This window comes from Sceloporus occidentalis, unplaced genomic scaffold (genome assembly GCF_023333645.1).
Source record: "Sceloporus occidentalis isolate IW3139 unplaced genomic scaffold, rSceOcc1.0.p SCAF_5, whole genome shotgun sequence".
NCBI lineage: Eukaryota > Metazoa > Chordata > Lepidosauria > Squamata > Phrynosomatidae > Sceloporus > Sceloporus occidentalis.
In genome coordinates, this window is record NW_028316985.1 from 93,623,159 (window position 1) to 93,641,923 (window position 18,765).

Here is an 18,765-nt window from a genome sequence, read left to right on the forward strand (position 1 = left end):
CTGTTTTTAGGCATAATTAGAAGTGTAAATCTATGGGGTTGAGACCACTTAGTCATACATGATTTCAGTGGGTTAACTCTGTGGCTAAATGTGGCTCCAACCAAATAAAAAGAAGACTTCTCATATTTAATCACCCCTTTATGCAAGAGATATCTACCTTCATCGTTTGTGATAATTTCTTTGCAGATGAAGTTAATTTTCTCTCTGACGCCAATTAGAATCCCTTTTGACTGTGAATTTGCTAAAGCCACCTATATAGTTCATTTAAATAACTTACCCTGAAGCTTCATTTCAGACTTCTTAATATGTATTTTTTCCAGCATATGAATGTCAATTTCATCATTCCTCCAAAGATATGCTGCATTTCTAGTTTTTTTTAAACAGGTTTTTTTTTTTAATCCTTTAATGTTAATCACAAAAATTGTACAAACATTTGCTAGCATCTCATTAGTAAAAGGAAACAAGTGTATAGGGGGGAAGAGAATGAGCAGAAAAAGGAAAATAAGTATATATGTGCACATCATCACTTAATATATTTCCCCCTTGGATTAATTTCAGGTCCCACTATTTTATTACCTCCAACATTTGATTTTTGTTGATCCTGTGTAAAAGTTAATGCCTTCTTTTCAACTGAGTCTTTCTTATAGCTAATCATTCTGGGAAAGAATTTTTCCATGTCTTTGTAGAAATGCCTCTCATAGTTTATCAGACAAGGGAAATTGGAAGTATAATCCAATGGAAATCTGAACGCAAACATGGGGTTTAACATTATTGCATGATAACTACCACATGCAAATTTGGGCAATGGGAAGTCAGTCCGGACGCAATCATGGGATTTCACATTATTGCGTGATAGACTATCACACGCAAATTTGGGCAATGGCATGCTATTTTCAGGCAATGGGAAGCCAATTCGAAAGCAATTTGCATTCATGTAAATTCACTGAACTAGTAAATTCACGTAAATGCGTTCTGGCCCCACTTTCTTTTCATTCGAAATTAAGAGAAATTCCTCAGGTGTGATAAAGTCCATAGACTTTTGGGGATGTATATTGATAAAAAAAATGTGGCTTGGATCCTGATCCAATTTATATCGAATCTCTGCAGACCCTGCTTACTTTTAATGAGCCTGAATTAAAATATATTGCTCTGGAAAAACTGAAGCCTGTCCAGTTTCAGACAAGTGGGTGCATGGGCTTTTGTTCAAGAAGAGCAAAAAATATGAGCATTTAAAGAAGAGAACTTATGATGTTGGGAATGATGTGTAGGGGTTGATACCATTCCAGCCTTGGAGTAAGCCTTTTTATTTTCTTTATCTTTGAAGCAAAGGAAAGTAAGAAAGGCCAGAGGGAAAATGAGTGGAACCCAACAACTGTTTCCCTCATCTTCTCAGAGCAGTGCTGGAAAGTAGTGATTTCTATGCTTTGGTCTCCCATGACCTCTATAGATTGCTCAGCTCAAATTCTTATAAATTACAGGATAATTTTCTTAAAGTCTCAGAATCTCCCAGTTATCCTTACATAGCCATTGAGGTTTTTTAAAAATAATGACTGCACATGGCCTCTATTTTCCTTTGGTAACTTAGTTGCATATCTCCAATCTCCCCCTGTTGTAACTCAACTTGTTTTCTATCTAGTCTCAGTTTTCTTTTAAACAAACTTATATATACTATTGCAGCTACTACTTCTTTTCTACTTGGTCAGTTTTCCTTCCTTCCTTCCTTCCTTCCTTCCTTCCTTCCTTCCTTCCTTCCTTCTCTCCCTCCCTTCATTTAAATTCTCTTTCACACTATGCATTTTCCAACTCACAACAGTCTGAAAAGCCCTGCACAGTCCTCTCAACCTTAATTTCAAAGTCTCATTTCTGTTACCCATAATCACAGTCTTACTTATCCAGTTTGATTGTATAGTCCAGATATCTTCATAATGGTTATTACAAACTCTGTTATTGCACAGTAGTGCAACATTTATTGTACTGTCCCACTTTGAGCATTCTATATAGTTGTTATTTTTTATATAACTTGATGAACTATCAGTGGTTGGAACAGTCTGTTTGTGGTTCCACTGGATAGGATTCAAAGCTGCCAGGATCCAAGAATGGAAGAGCAGAGTCCAGTGGAAATGGGAGGGAGGAAATCTCCCCTATTCCTTGCAGTTCTCTGCTAGATCTCACTGGAAAACTAAACCTCTCCGTTGGATTGTCCTGAAACCTCTTCATCTAGAACTGTTTTTGGGACAGCTCTGAGGACAGCAGGAAAGAAAGATGTTCTATCACACTGTAGCACCAGCTTCATGTTGGATATAGCCTAGCACAACTGTCAGCTTAGTGAATGCAATTGATGAGTTTGGGAGGCTTTTGTGGACGTGCAGCTAGTCCTGTTTTGCTCAGGAACTAGAATTTCTTCCCTTTTTTGCCAGCAATTCTGTCCTTCCCAGAATATAGTACTAACTAGTTATTTGTAATTAATTTCATCTTCCTGTAATAAATATGGAACTTCATCACATTATGATGGTAACCTAAGGAATAAATTTACTCCTTTTGTGGTGTAAATGAGGTTTATTTTTTAAATTATTGTAGTGTTGTTGTTTTTCACTAAATGCTGGAAGAGGAACCATTGCATAGGTGAAGTCTTTGCTTGTGCTGGTGCCTCGGGGGTCTTTTGTTGAGGCAAAAAGGAGGTGGGTGGTAGGCAAACACTGACATCACTCTGTTAATTATTTTTGAGATATGGGAAAGCAAAAAGTTACTACTTCAAAATGTAACAAATGGTAAGTAGCTGCTGCTACAACAGTAACCACTTACTTGGCAAAAGTTTGCAGGCTGGACTGATCAAAAGAGAAGTGGCTCATAGAGTAAAAGTGGGACTCTGCATTCTCTTCTCTTGCTTCCTCACCAATATAGTGAGAAAAAGCAAAACTTTCATGGATTGGTTTGTTGACTAGAAATTGTTGTTGTTTTTTAGAAATGTTGGCCTCAAGCAGATGGGCAGGAAACAGTGGCCCGAAGCTGCTTTTTCCAAGAATAGGCGGAGACCCTGCTGACCACACTGCCTGCTCTTAAGGCGTCATGAATGCGCATGACATGACCACACAGTGTGGCCTCAAGCCATGCAGCTGGGTAATTTTTTAAACCCCCCCCCCCATCCCTGTACATCATTGCACAAACACACCACCGGTGACAGCCTGATGCCTAGAGGTCATCCCATTGGATGGCTGCCTCCTTTGATCAGCCACACAGTTGTACCTGCCCCCCCTCCCTCGACTGGTACAGAGCATCAGAGCATAGGTGTGCCCAGTAAAACATTGGCAGTGAACAATCTGCCCTCCCCACATGCCCTCTTTACTACTCTTTCATCCCATGCCTCCTCTTGGACTGTTTGGTGTGTGTATGTTGTACAGTAGTCCCTTCCCTTACATGGGGGATCCGTTCCGGACCCCCCTCCCCATGTAAGTGAATTTCCACATATGCTTGAGCCCCATTAAAGATAATGGGGCTTGTGCCCGCAAAGGTGCGCAGCATGCATGCCATGGGTGCATGCAGCATTGCTTTTTCTGGCACACAGCACTGCTTCTTCCAGCACCACTTCTAGCATATGCGGAAATCTGGATAAGACTCGCCCACATATGACGCCAGTGCACTGTACTTACAGTCATTGGAGGTGTAATATTTTCCCCTTTTTTGCATTGCCGTCCCAAACGCCCCAACCTTTTTAAATGCACACCTGCAGCAGTGCATTTATATGCTGGTTTAGGGTTAGGGTTAGGATGGAGCACTCCTTTAGGATTGGTCTCATGTCGGGGTGTTTATAAGCACTGTCAAAGGTGTGCACTTTCCTGACTAGCGCGGATTATTTTTGGTCCTTTTAATCTGGCTTGCCGCCCCTTAGAGAGGCTATGGTGTGGTTTCTGGCCACTCCCAGGGCATGCGTCATCTGAACAAAATGCTCCCAAAGTGGCCGGAAACTGCTTATTTTGGTCTGTTTGCCTGAGGCTATAAAGAACATAAAAATATACACAGTGCTATTGAACTATATTTATATGAAATACATTCAGTGGAGGAAGGTATTTGTGACTATCTCTTTTCAGAATACACCCATATTTCATGAAAACCTGATTTCTGCTTACCATTTCTTAGTCAAGTATGTTTGTGAGTTCAGGCACTGGCTCTTTCTGGTCTTTTAATGATGGGAGGTGTCTCGACTCCAGTTCTTAGTGGCAAAGAACAACATGTATAACATAGGAGATAGAAAAGCAGGAATCATTTGGCATAGATCTCACCTTTGTCAGGTGAGCTTTAGACCAACTGCCCACTGCTAGCTTTAGCCCTTGTATGTAGTACATAGATGGCACTACTGACCCATGTCAAAAAGTAGTTGTGTCATGTACTGGAATCATCTATGTGAAGTATGCCTGGCAGGGGACTGGACTGGATGCCCCTTGTGTTTTCTTGCTATCCTCTATTAGTCTAAGTACTTCCCAGTGTTCAAGCCATTACAATAAATAAATAAATCTTAAATTATGTATATATTATATGCCTCCAGTTTTTGTCAAGTATGCCAGAACTGTTGGAAGCAGCATGTGCTCTTTAGCTGGAGCTATTCATTGCAAGAGATCTATAATTTATTACATCGGAGGCTTTCTAGTATTCACTCGCCCCAGACCTGGACACTGCTTTTGTGGGTTATTTTTGTCCAGGGTGATGTGCTGTTATGGATTGAGTTTTGGACTATAGAGATCTTCACATGGGCAAACGTGATGGGAGCATAGTGGGATGCTTTTGTCACTATTGCGCATTTTGTGAAGATTATCGGATGTCATGCAACATCACAATACTTGCATCATTATCCCGTGAATAAAGAGGAATTCTAGCATCAATTTTCATTCATGGGAAAGTCCCATGAATAAAAAGCGACAGGAGAATTCTTTATTCATATGATAATGACACGATCATTGCAGCATGGCATGACTTTATCTGATAATCTTCGCAAAATTGCATGATAGTGACAAAAGCATTCCACTATGCTCCCATCACTTTTGCCCGTGTGAAAATCTCCTATGACTCTGGAGACTCAGGGTTTGATTCCTGCTTGGCCATGGAAACCCAGTGGGTGATCTTGGGTGAGTCACACAAACTCAACCCCAGAAAACCCTGTGATATGTTCACTTTCGGGTCACCATGGGCTCATTCACACTCACGTTTTTGTACTGAGGCAATCTGAATCTCCTCAGGAATGTGAAACTGAATTGAAGTCCCCACTACATTTACCGTAAGGGAATCTCTCTGTGGCATTTTTACTCCTATTGCCATTCACACTTGGAAATGAGGGGGAAATGGGGGGAGGAAGAGGAGGAGGAGGAAGGAAGAAGAGGAGAAAGGAAAATAAGGAAGAGCAGCAGGAGGCGGAGGAAGGAACAGGAGGAAGATCAGTGGCGGCGGAGGAAGAGGAGGAGGAAGAAGAGGAGGAGGAGGAAAAAGAGGAGGAAGAGCAGCAGTGGTGAGGGAAAGAAAGGAGAAGGAGGAAGAGGAGGAAGGAAAATAACGAAGGAAAGGAGGAGGAAGACAAGGAAGAGCAGAGGTAGAGATGGTGGGTAGAAGTAGAGAAAGAGGGAGAGGAGGAAGGAAGAGGAGGAGGAAGAGTGGAGGCGGAGGCAGCAGAGGGGGGAGAGGAGGAAGAGGAGGAGGAAGGAAGGAAGGAAACTGGGTCTTGCATGATCTGGATCGATCCAGCAGTGTGTTCTCACTACCGAAGATCCTGATTGTTGTGAGACCCACAAAAAGACACATTAAAGGACTCGATGCTAAATGCACCAGGTTAAGCAGGTGTTTTTGTCCCCCTCCCCCTGCCACAAACTGCACCAAGTACAGTCGGGGCCAGTATGAAGACCACCGAAATATCCCGGGTTCCACATCAGGTTATTTTGTAGTGTGAATGCCATAAGTTGGAAATGGAGGCATACAACAACAAGAGTGATGTTATGAGCAGCCAACTATAATTCCCTACAGCAGGGAGGTCATCAGTCAGGCTCATCTTACCTTTTTCCCATCAACCCTTTCCATCCTTGACCTGCCGCTTTGAGCAAACAACCTAAGCCTAGGGAGGACTGAAGATGCCACTGAATAACTGGAAGACAGAGAGTCTTCCCAAGGTGACCAGATGTCTTAACTGCAATGGAGGACGAGGAACACAGCAAAATGCAGGACATTCAAGAAAAATGTAGGATATTGAAAGCTAAAAACGCTAATATAAATCCATGCTTTTTAGGAGTTTATCACAAGGAGGCAAACTGCCCAAATCGCATGCAGAAATGATATTTAAAACCCAGAAAAACCCCTGCAAAAGTGGGTTGTTTTCCAGACACATTGGGGTTAATGAGCATTAATGCAACATTAATCCAGAGAGATCCAAAAGTAAAAAGCAGTGTGTTCTGTCTACTTTCTATCTGGGTTAATGTCCCATTAATGCTCATTAACCCCAACGTCATCTGAAAAACAACCCGGGTTTTGCAGGTTTTCCCACTTTCTGTCCTGTTTTATGTCAGACGTCATCTGAAAATCAATCTGCTTTAGTGGTTTTTTTCCAGTTTAAATCCCGTTTTTGCATGGGATCTTGCCCATGCGATAAACTCCTTAGCCGTGCTCAAAGTGGAGGACATTTTGGAATTCCTGCTGGACAGAAGGTTGAAAGGACATGTCCTGGAAAAGGAGGATGTCTGGTCACTCTGTCTCATCCGCAGGGTGGCCATGAGCGGAGGTTGACTTGAGAGCAGTTAACAACAACATTACGACTCCATCCCAAAATAAATGAACAAACAAACAAACTTTGAGCTACTGGGAGGAAAGAACGGACAGTGGGAGAATAGAGACTCTGGAGGTTTTTCAACAGAGGCTGGATGGCCATCGGTCACAGGAGGTGCTTTGATTGTGAGTTCCTGCATGGCAGAATGGAGTTGGACTAGATGACCCTTGGGGGTATCCTTCAACTTTAGGCTTCTATGAAAATAAACTTTGAACAGCTGACCAACAGGGGAACACACTCCCTCAGAGTGTTATTGAGTCTCTTTCTTTGGGGGTTTTCCAATAGAGGCAAGATGGTGTGTGTGTGTGTGTGTGCGTTGTGTGTATTCCTGCATGGGAGAGGGATCGACTTGGAGAGTTTCTTCCCACTGTAGAATTCTAGGTTCCCTACCAGAATGCAAACAAACAGACAAACAATTAAAATCAATCAATTCCCAGTCTTTCATAGGAGTGCATCACTCTGGGGCTGATTTCGGCATTGAAGAGAGATTAAAGTGCATTTAAAGCATCCTCCAAATAAGGCAAAAATGGCGAGTATTTACGTGAATGATTATCACACGCAATTGCGCAATTAAAGCGATATTGAAAACGCATTGTCACTGAAATTCCGAAAGCAAAAATATGTGCATTAATGCTTCTTTGTGACCCCTTTGATGGCGGGTTTTGTGCGACGGCGTGTGAAATTGTTACGCTTGATTACGTTATTTCTCTGGGATATTTTACAGGATAAACTCCTGGTCTCCTTTGTGCGACAAACTCCTTAAAATGGATCCTAGCTTTTGCCTTCCTCAAAGCGGTCTCTTTGAGGGGGATGGCCTTGCAAGCCAAAAAGAGGGGGAGGAATAGGACTGTAGCCTTTCGGTAACATGTTTACAGTAACCTGTTTAACATAATTCGAAGGGATGTGTGTTTAAATATTTGAAGGGATGTCACATTGAGGAGGGAGCTAGCTTGTTTTCTGCTGCTCCAGAGACTAGAAGACAGAACAATGGATGCAAGCTCCAGGAAAAGAGATTCCACCTGAACATTTGGAGGAACTAATGTTCGACAGTGGAACACACTCCCTCAGAGAGTGATGGAGTCTCCTTCTTTGGAGGTCTTTAAGCAGAGGCTGGATGGCCATCTGTTGGGGATGCTTTGATTGAGAGTTCCTGCATGGCAGAATGAGGTTGGACTGGATGGCCCTGAGGCGGGGGTCTCTCCCAACTTTAGGCTTCTACGAAAATAAACTTTGAACAGCTGTTCAACAGGGGAACCCACTCCCTCAAAGAGTGGTGGAGTCTCCTTCTATGGAGGTCTTTGAGCAGAGGCTGGATGGCCATCTTTTGGGTATGCTTTGATTGAGAGTTCCTGCATGGCAGGGGGTTGGACTGGATGACCCTTGGGGTCCCTCTCTTCCAACTCCATAGAGTTTGGGCTTGGGGGGGGGGCATCCCCAGCAACCAGGCAGCCTGAGCAGCCTCCCTACGAGAAAGATGCTCCGGGGTGGTCTTTATTAATGTATTGATTTGATTTCTCTACCGCCTTTCTCCCAGAAAGGGACCCAAGGCGGCTAGCCAAAAAGAGGATCCCTAATGGCAGAGTGTGTGTGCGTGCTCCAGGATGGTCTTGATTGATTAATTTATTAAAGAGGCTCCAGGATGGTCTTGATTAACGGACTGATTCGATTTCTCTACCGCCTTTCTCCCAGAAAGGGACCCAAGGCGGCTCACAAAAAGAGGACGCAAAGAGGAAGTGATCCCTGATGGCAGTGTGCTTTTGAAGAAAAAAAAACACCAAACCAAGCCCACTCTCTCTCTCTCTCTCTCTCTCTTTCTCTCTCTCTCAATCTCTCCGCCTCTCCGCCAAAGCCACCTTTGCCTGGCGCTTCCTCCCTCCTTCCCCTCCTCCATCTCCCTCCTTTCCTCCCTGGTCTGCTTCCTCTTCTGAGGCTGGACTTTTCTCCTTCTCAGTCTCTCCCTCTGATCATCATCATCATCACCACCATCATCATCATCATCATCAGAGCCCATGTGCTCGGCTCCAGGGAGATCGGGCAGCCCCTGCTCGGCGGTGCCTTGAGCCTCTCTTCCTCCTCCTCCTCCTCCTCCTCCTCCTCTTGCTCTGCTTTGGGCAGCCAGGCCAGGAGAAGGAAGATGTCCAGCACGCCCCACGACCCTTTCTACTCCTCGCCTTTCGGGCCCTTCTACCGGAGACACACGCCTTACATGGTCCAGCCCGAGTACCGCGTCTATGAGATGAACAAGAGGCTCCAGGCTCGCACCGAGGTGAGTAGGAGTCCCCTTTCGGGGCTTGATCCCCCCCCCCCTCTAGTTGCCTGCCTCTCCTTCCAAAGCTTCCAAGATCTCATCCTTGGAGATGCAGGAGATTCGAACCTGGGACCCGGCTCCTTCCCTTCCTTGCAAGAAAACTCCTCAGCTCCTTGCAGGGGAGGGTTGTCATCTGAATTTTGTCCTTTGAGCCAAAGGTACTGCACCACTTGTTTCCTTGCAGTGCCAAGTCTGAAGATTATCTATCTATCTATCTATCTATCTATCTATCTATCTATCTATCTATCTAATCTGCCTATCTAATCTATCTATCTATCCATCCATCCATCCATCCATCTATCTATCTATCATCTATCTATCTAATCTGCCTATCTAATCTATCTCTCATCTATCTATCTATCTATCTATCTATCTATCTATCTATCTATCTATCTATCTAATCTGTCTCTCTGTCTGATGTTGTGGTGATGTGCCCTCCAACTTCTGGCATAGGGTTTTCTATGCATGGCATGTTGGGCTTCTGGGGGTAGTTTCCCAGGACTACCCGCTGAGGCTGAGAGAGTGTGACCTGCCTAATGTTGATCACCCCAGGGCTGCTTTCCGCATTCCTTAACTCACGCTTAAAGCAAATAAAGTGGAAAACGGTGGGTAAAGGCGCGAATGGTCATCACACGCCATTGCGCTAACCGGAAAGGCATTGTCACCGGAATCCCGAAAGTGAAAAGTTTGCGTGTCCAACACGCACCTTTGGGTGACGCTGTGCGAAATCGTTTCACGTAATCACACGGTTTTCCAGGACATGCGCAGGATAAACTCCCAATCTCCTTTGTGTGATAAACTCTTTAAGATCAACCCCCCTGCCGCCGCCAGTGGTTGAGCCAGGATTCGAACTCTGGCCGTCCTGCAATGAAACTAGGTTCCTGCATGGCAAGGGGTTGGTTTGGATGGCCCTTGAGGTCTCTTCCAACTCTCTCTCTATATATATATATATACACACACACACTGCAAAAATCCCTTTGAGTTACTATACTTTGTGATTTGTGAAAGTTCAGCTCTGATTATATGTATGTGTATGCATGTATGTGTATGTATGCATACATCCATAGAGACACTGGTGATGATTTTGCCAGACCTCAGGGGCACTTGTCCAGTTCCAAAGGTATTTCTTGATGATCCAGTCTCCCTTTTGTTTTGTTTTTTTACAGAGTTGCCCTTTTGAGGTGAATGGGTTACTTACACTGCCTCCCCCCTCCCCACCCATCTACCAAGTATGAAAGATGAGAGGAGAGATCTAGAGTTGGTCAAACTTGGGGGATGTGTGAATATCTAATGTTGTGAACAAGCGAAAGGGTAGTCACTTCACAAAGGATCCTGATGTTTTGTTTTGTTGCCTTGCTGTGTAGACTCTGGGCAGTGATTTTGCACCATGGTGTGTATGTGGGTGTGTGTGGGGGGGCATGCATGTGTGCAAGCATGTGCTGGATGGTAGGCATAGCTGTGGACAGTGCGAGAGGCTCACTGAAAAGCAAAATATAAATACTGGGCTTATGCTGCCACCTGAATCTTAAAGCTGCCCCTTGCAGTCAAATGTTGGAAAAAGTGCCTCTCTTCCTCATGCATCTTCAGCAGCCCACTGGAGCTACTTTTTTGTTCCTTTCCAAGTTCCCTTTGCAGAGATGCAATTGGGAGAGATATGTCTTGTGAGAAGCGAAATGCCTCCTGTAAAAGTGAATATCTTTTTCGGCAGGGAGGCATATTTTGTGAAATCTCTGCTGCTGCTGCTGCTGGTGGTGCATGGTTTTTGAAGTCATGCACCCACATAAAAGTTGTCCGGGAGGAAAGACAATTTGTTCAGTTGTCAGTGGATGGGATCTCCTTAAACAAGTTGGGTGAACTGGTTTCTCGGTGGTGAATTGATCTTCCAAACACAAATAACACTATTGTTCTGGGGTAGGGGGGGGGGGGTTGGTTTTTCTTTAGTTACTCTGGCTTCATGTTTGAATCCAGCCATAATCCCAAAGGAATCAAGTTTGCTTTTCTTAGGTAGGCAGGAGCTGGCGAGAGCTAATGCTTCAGATAAGCGGAAAGCTTTGGATGGGGTTTGTAAGGATGTTAGGAAAATCAATAAAACAAAAAAGCCCACACCAAAAACTTGACGGCATTTTAGAATTTCTCCAGTTCATGACACTCTCGCTTTTCTGGAGTTGTTGCCATTTAGTGAAATGTCTAGCAGATTTCAAGGAGGACCAAAACCCTATGTTGACCTAGACTGTTTTCAGTAGCCAGAGGCGTTCTGCCCATTCTGCACAGCACTGCAAAAATCCCCTTGAGTTTACAAACTATACTTTGTGATTTGTGACAGTTCAGCTCTGGTTTGGCAACTGTTGTCTTCCAGGTTGGAATCTTGCCTGCTTTGGAGGACACCTACCTTTTCCATCTTCTGCAAGAGGAAATGTTTGTGTGTGTGTGTGTGTGTGTGTGTACTTGTGTGTTTTCATCTTTTAGAAGACTTGCAGAAAAAGGTTCCCCAGTAAACATATTCATATGAATTGATCCAGACTCAAACTATATGGCTAGTTTTGTTTGTTTGCTGTTTACACATTGCTCCACTGGGTGTGCCGCTCTGTACTTGGGGAATGGTGACAGCTTCTCTTTCTTGTTTCCTCTGACTTTCCTAGACTTCTTAAACTTTGCCGGTTGCCTTATTTCTCCTTCCTATTTGTGGGATTTGTGGTTTACCACTACCTCTGTTCTCATATGGATGCCAGGAGAAAGAGAAAAATAAAATCTTGTTATAACCAAGATCTAGGGAGCATTGCCCAGTTATGAGAAAGTTGATTCATCCCTAGCCTATGGAAGAAGGTGTTACCATCCTGTGTTAATTGCGAGTAGGATTAAAATATTGTTAGAGATTGATTCACAATTTGCAGTGTGTGGTAGTGAGTCTATAGGATCATATTTCAGCTTTCTCTTCTTCCCTCTAGTGATCGGCATACTTTCTAAAGAAAGCATCGGAGCTCTTCACAAGGTTGTGTTTCATATTAGTCATAACTTCGTTCTGGAAACATAAGCGATTTGTGATGGGAAACTATGGGAATTTCTGTTCTGAAAATGAATGTTCGCCTCTTCGTTTTGTACTGGAATTTCCATGTGGTATTTAACTTTTGAGGCGCTCTCAGCAAGGCTGGGTGTCCTGTTTAAAAGAGAAGTAGCTTCAGCAATTGAACTGAGTGTTGGCTGTCATTTAATTTCAGCCCTGGAATTTATTGCAATGCTGCAGATTATGTGAATTTAAGTAATGCTCCTCTGAAAATACACAGAAGGTCTTTCCTGTCCTAAAATGAAACCTGGGCCAATGCACACACTAGTAGGGCTGGAGTCAAGGCTTGCGCATAAGCTTGAATCTGGGTCTATTTTTAGTTCAACTACTGGCCATTTAAAATTCTATAAATAAGATCTGAGTACAGATACTGTCAGTTACTACATGATTAATTTATGAGAAACTCTGGCACTTCAGTTTTGGAAACTTCTGGTCAGTCGTTGTCTTTTCTTCCTTTTCTAGCTCCAAATGCTATGATGCGCATCCAAGTAGTGCTTTCTGCAGTTTGAGGATGCTCAAAAGGTAGCTGCTGCTGCTAATTTCATCTCTGCATGTCTCCAGATACTTGTTTTATATGATCACTTTCGTAAGGTCATTTTAAAAAAATGGATGGTTTTAAAAATTTGAAAAGATTCGCGGTGATTGAACGTTTTCAGTCATTTGGATTGTTCATTTTAGGGAAATGTGAACTGCAAATTCCCAAAAGTTAACTGCAAAGGCAAGAGCTTGTGTAACTCGGAGTCTTAGGTGCCTCATTTATGGAAATTCCACATTATGTAGACTTTTCCCCCTGTGATGTCAGTATACCTATTTCAGTATGGAATAATGAAGTAGTCGTTCAAATATAAGTCCCCAGGCAGTGCTGTTCATCTTGGCTTTGTATAGCAAAGTTTTATTAGTATCATTGTTAATATGTGATGGGGGCAATGTCCCTTTCTCATCCTGGTCTTAACATCTGAAAATACAATCTGTTCAGTTCAGTGGGACTGACTAATTGAGTAAATATGTTTAGAGCTTGAGAGCCGAAGGAGTAAGCAGTGGATATAGTTTACATTTTTTCACTATTGTTTGGGGGTGGGATAAGGTTGAAATCAAAATAAAGCTGTTTTCTTTGTTTCAAATACAGTGTTTTGACTCCCCCCCTCTCCATATGCTCATTCTTGGGCTTTGTTTGTCTAAAGCAGCTCAAAGTCACTGTAAGTTAAAATGTCCTAGATGTCTCATTTTCCCTTCCACACTCAGGAAGCAAGTGCTTTCTTACTCTGGTGCATTTTAAAGTTTCGTAAAAATGTATTCGAACAGGAGTAGTGGTGAAAATAACAATTCTTTAAAAAGGCATTTCACTGTGGGCGAGAATGTTTATGGCTACCCCAGCTCTCCTCCTGCCCTGAAGGCTCACAGTACATTGTTGTGCCTATGGGGCCGGAACAGGGTTGCCAGACTTCAGTATTTGACCTGAAGTTCAGGGTTTGAGCTTCTTTCTCAGCATCTCAAGGGAAGGAGTTAACTTTTGGAATTAGCTGCTGGATTAAGTCGGCAAGCTTTCCTCTTTAGGTTCCATTCCCAGCCGTTCACCCCCTTTTAAAATTTTAAACACGCTGTGTTACCTGTGAACTGTTCCACTAACTCTTGCCTTCTCTCCTCCCTCTCTCCCCCTTTTCACTGTCTCTCACTATCTTTGTGGGAAGTAGTAATAAAGAGCATGGGCATAATAAGTACATATTGAAATCATGTTGGAAGAATACAGTAAAGATGATTAGACAAAAAAGGTCTGATATCTCTTTTCTTTAATATGTGTGTGTTAAAGACAGACTATCAGACTCTATGCACTCCGTGCAAGTAATCTCCTGGCTACCTGAATCTTATCTCTCAATGGAACTGCTTGATAGCCAAGAGCTTCTTCTCTCCCCTCTGGCACCAGTAGGGTCACTGGCCATGCAAGGTTCTTAAAAATGTTGACCAGGACAATGGGAATCAAAAATTGGGAAATTCTAATGAAAACACAACTTGGATCAAACTCTTCAGTCCAGTAATGTAACATGAGTAGTTACTAGGATCTTTTCCTACAGAGAGATGTATCTGTGTAGCTTTCATGGAGCTACACATGCTGCCTTTGCCTTCTGAAATCATGTCTGCTCTTCTCCTGCACAAACTGAGGGTGGTGTGTGTGTGCAAGCACACACATATGAATACTGTGAGTGTTAGATGAAGGGAGACACTTATTTATAAACTATTATAGAACACGGAACAATGGATGCAAGCTACAGGAAAAGAGATTCCACCTCAACATTAGGAGGAACTTCCTAACAGTAAGGGCTGTTCGACAGTGGAATACACTCCCTCAGAGTGTAGTGGAGTCTCCTTCCTTGGAAGTCTTTAAATGGAGGCTGGATGGCCATCTGTCGGGGATGCTTTGATTGAGAGTTCCTGCATGGCAAGGGTTGGACTGGATGGCCTTTGTGGTCTCTTCCAACTCTATGATTCTATGATTCTGTAATTCTTTATCCTGTACTAAGAGCCAGCTTGGTGTAGTGGTTTGAGTGTTGGACTACAACTCTGGAGACCAGAGTTCGATTCCCAGCTTGGCCATGAAACCCACTGGGGGACCTTGGGCAAGTCACACTCTCTCAGCCTCAGGAGAAGGCAGTGGCAAATCTCATCTTCACAAATTTTGCCAAGAAACCCCCATGATAGGTTTGCCTTAGGGCCATCATAAGTCAAAAATGACTTGCAGGCACACAACAGCAACAAGCATTCTGTATTCCTGAAGAGTAAAGAGTAACTTTTTTCCCCTCAAGAAATGTAAAATTTTACAAAATTGTATACAGTACATTTTAAAAATAAATAAACCACAACAACTCAAATTGGCTGACCTGTCTTTGCACCTACACAAATTGGAAGCAATATATTTTTCTTTATAGAAGGTCACTGGGCATATATATATATACACACACACACATGCAAGGGTACATGCTGGTGCCTTCTACATATGGAATTCAATCCTTTGAATCTTACATGTTCTGTAAGATAGATGTTTTCATTTTCTGCTCCAACTAGGATTGTTGTTCATCAACATTGATATGAGATGTTGGCAAGGACAGGCCTGGTATACTTGAGTCCAAATAGGGAGAATGTGGTTTTCCATCCCAGGCTCCAGTAACTGTTTGAAGTGGAAGTAAGAAGATGGAAATGCTGGAGAAGCTGCAGCCTAAATTTTTATCAGGCAGGAAGTCAGCAAGTCCAACAGGCCACATTCCTAATATTTATACTACACTTGACTAGTGTAGTATGTTTACCAGTCATTCCTTTCTGTGACTCCCTCCTAAAGCAGAGTCCTAGTTAATTTGCTAGATCCCAGTCTGAGCCCAAGCTTAAATAAGCTAAAGGCACCAGATCCTCTCTGATCTTGGAAACTAAGCACGGTTAACCAATGAATCCCAGGCGCTGTTATATTTCAGGTTATATTTCAGAGGAAGGAACTGGCAAAGCCATCACTTACAATTCCTTGCCTAAGGAAACCTTGTCAAATTAATGGGGTGCCATAAGTTGACAGGTGGACACATGCACACTCACACATCTGAGCCCAAGAGCTTCCTTGTTCATATGCCTACATGAGAGGTGTTTTCTTGATTCTGATATCTCTGCTAAGAAATTACTGCTGAAAATAATGTTGTGATTCTCTTCTTTGCAATAACAAACTTCTCAGTTTGGCAGATACATATTTTGCGTGGTAACAGGTTCCTTCTCACAGTAACATGGAGAGTCAAATAGCAAATCTTCGAAAGTGAGACAAGTCAGATTAATGTATGTATTTGATTCTAGAGTTTTCTGGGTTTTTTTGCTTTTGCTTTAAGTGGAAGAATTAAATGGGGGGGCGGAGTTTGTAACTCTTCGGGAAGAGCAATGTATTCTGGTTATTAGCAATTATGGGACGGGAATAAAGTGTTCACAAGATCATACCTAAAATGTATTTAAGAGAAGGGCCACTTTGAAAACACATTGGTAATGAAGATAAAGTTGGTTGACATTGGGCCCGAACAGACAGGCCAAAATAAAGCTGCTTCGGGTCACTTTGGAGGTATGCTGTTTAAATGACACATGTATCTTAAGAGGCCAGAAGCTGTGCCAAAACTGTATTTCGGTCCTTGAGAACTGGAGCATGGCTATGGCACGGCTTCTGGCCTCTTAGGATGTATGCGTCATTTAAACAGCACACTTCCAAAGTGACCCAAAGCAGCTTTATTTTGGCCTGTCTGTTCGGGCCCAATGTTAAGTTGTGTTTTTAGTATTCTTCCTTTGTATGTTACTTTCAAAATAACTTTAGTAATATCAGCCAGTGCTGCTGGACTCTGCCCCATTTTTCATTTCTAATGTATTATAGAATATAAGATGGCAGTCCTTGCCAGTGGTTGATCTTCATTTAATTTAAAGACTGGAGGTGATGAGCCAGTCCGTGTTCTTAGGGAAATACGTATGCACACTTTGAATGATAATGATCAACTTCCAATAGTCCAGTTAAGCGACATGAAACATAGCTTCCCTTTGGATCATGAACCTTAACTCATTCAGAATTTATTCTTTCTCTCAGAATATAATTTCTTGGGTTTAGGTATAGATTGGATCTATAATATGTGTGTGATTGTGTGCATAAGTGTGCTTGCATAGAATTAAAACATTGATTTCATTGGAGATATAAGATATACAGAAATCCTTCCCTTTTGATCTAACCACATCTAGAGATTAAGTATTTTTTGAAAATCTTGAAACTAAAGGGAAAAGGTTCTCCCTTCTCTGTGTGTGTGTGCAATTTGTAGAAACTGAGGTATGCACAATTTGTTGTGGTGTGCCTTTAAGTCGTTTCTGATTTATGGTGACTCTTAAGGCAACCATATCATGGTTTGTTTGTTTGTTTGTTTGTTTTTGCAAAGATTTGTTCAGAAGGGATTTGCAGTTGGCTTCCTCTGAAGCAGAGACTTACCCAAGATCGCTCAGTGGGTTTTCATGGCGGAGCAGAGAATTGAACCCTTGTCTTCAAAAACATAGTCTAACACACATAAACCAGTGATGTATTCAAGACTTTTACCCCAAATCTCAAATGGAGTCTCAGGTCATTGCCATATATTTTCAAATTAAATCTCAAGTTGAGTCTCGTCTGGGAGCCAACTTTTAACAGAAAAAAAGAGAGAAAGGGCACTTACTCAGAGGGAAATTTATTTAACTATTTTATTTTATTTTTATCCCACCTTTCTCCCAAGTTGGGACCCAAGACAGCTCACAACACACACACACACACACACACACACACACACACCACTGTAAAAACAATTAAAGTAATACAATTAAAAAAGTAAAAAGTTTTTAAAATTACGACATAGTTTAAAAGTACGAGGGAAACAGCAAACGCATTAAACAGTGGGCTTGAGGAAGGGGGTTTGGTAAGTGTGGTCCTATACACCCACTATACAATTTGCTGTATATTTGGCAGTGCAATAGTATATTCATGTTCTGCTGTACTACATTGTGCTACACTTCCATGATTTTATGTTACGGAATGAGGAAAAAGGATCTTGGCTCCTGTGCGTTCCCTTCATAAAGATGACATGACCCTAGTAGGTGAAGATATGAATTTTAGATTTGAGTGCTATATATCCTGATAACATCTATAGGCACTATCATTCTCTAATGCTGAGGATTGTCTTAGATGAAAATCTTCATGTTACACACTCAACAGGACATGGAACGGTTTGTTGAAAATCTGGTTTGTTAAATGTCTCTGCTAACAAGCTGTGTTAGTCAGCCTGAAGTTAGAATCAGAACCCATGATTTGTTGCTGGCTTACATTCCCTTGCTTGCTTAAACCATGGCTTGTTGTGTGGTGTGAACTGAATAATCACAACATGGTTTTTCCCTCCAGCTGTCCATCCTGATACAGGACCTCACAGCAGGATTGAGGGAAAGAAACCAGAAAGACAAGGCACAGTTTGGTTATCTGCCTGTAAGTTTTGGCATAAGCAACAGACTCAATTGACTTAGGCTTGCCTCTGCATTGCTTTTAGTCTTCTGTGAAGAAGTGCTTTTGAAATTAGTTGTTGTTGTGTACCTTCAAGTCATTTCCAAATTATGGCAACCCTAAGGCAACCCTATCATGGGGTTTCTTGGCAAGCTTTGTTCAGAGGAGGTTTGCCATTGCCTTTCCCTGAGGCTGAGAGCATGTGACTTGCCCAGTAAGTTTCATAGGCCCGTTACAAACGGGCACAAAGTACGTCCCTAGGACGTATTAGAGTTAGTTAACCCTAATACGGACTGGGTCCATACAAAATGGCGGTGCCCGTTCCACACGGGGGCCACCATCTTTACGTAGCGGATGCACTGCGTCCGCACATCACGCAGCACATATGACACCGCGAGTGCACCACTGGCACCTTGCAGCGTCATAGCCATTTTGGCGCTTCTTTTTAGCTGCGCCGGGAAGCCTCGTGGTTTGGCTGCTGGGGCTTCTCGGCGCAGCTAATGACGGCACAGGCAGAGTGCCGCTTTTCGGCGCTCTGTAACGCGCCCCAGTTGAGCTGGGAATTGAACCCTGATCTCTAGAGTCATACT

General features: G+C 42.8%; 1 protein-coding gene across 2 annotated transcripts in view; it reads left to right on the plus strand.

Moving 5' to 3' along the window:
- The first annotated feature begins 8,643 nt into the window (after positions 1–8,643).
- The window catches only part of LDB2 (LIM domain binding 2), a 246,506-nt gene continuing 236,384 nt past the window's right edge, over positions 8,644–18,765 (plus strand). For both annotated transcript variants that reach the window (XM_089524758.1, XM_089524760.1), the window contains exon 1: positions 8,644–9,062. In XM_089524758.1, coding sequence (XP_089380884.1) covers positions 8,931–9,062 — 132 coding nt within the window. In that variant the 5' untranslated portion in view covers positions 8,644–8,930. The remainder of the gene's footprint in view (positions 9,063–18,765) is intronic.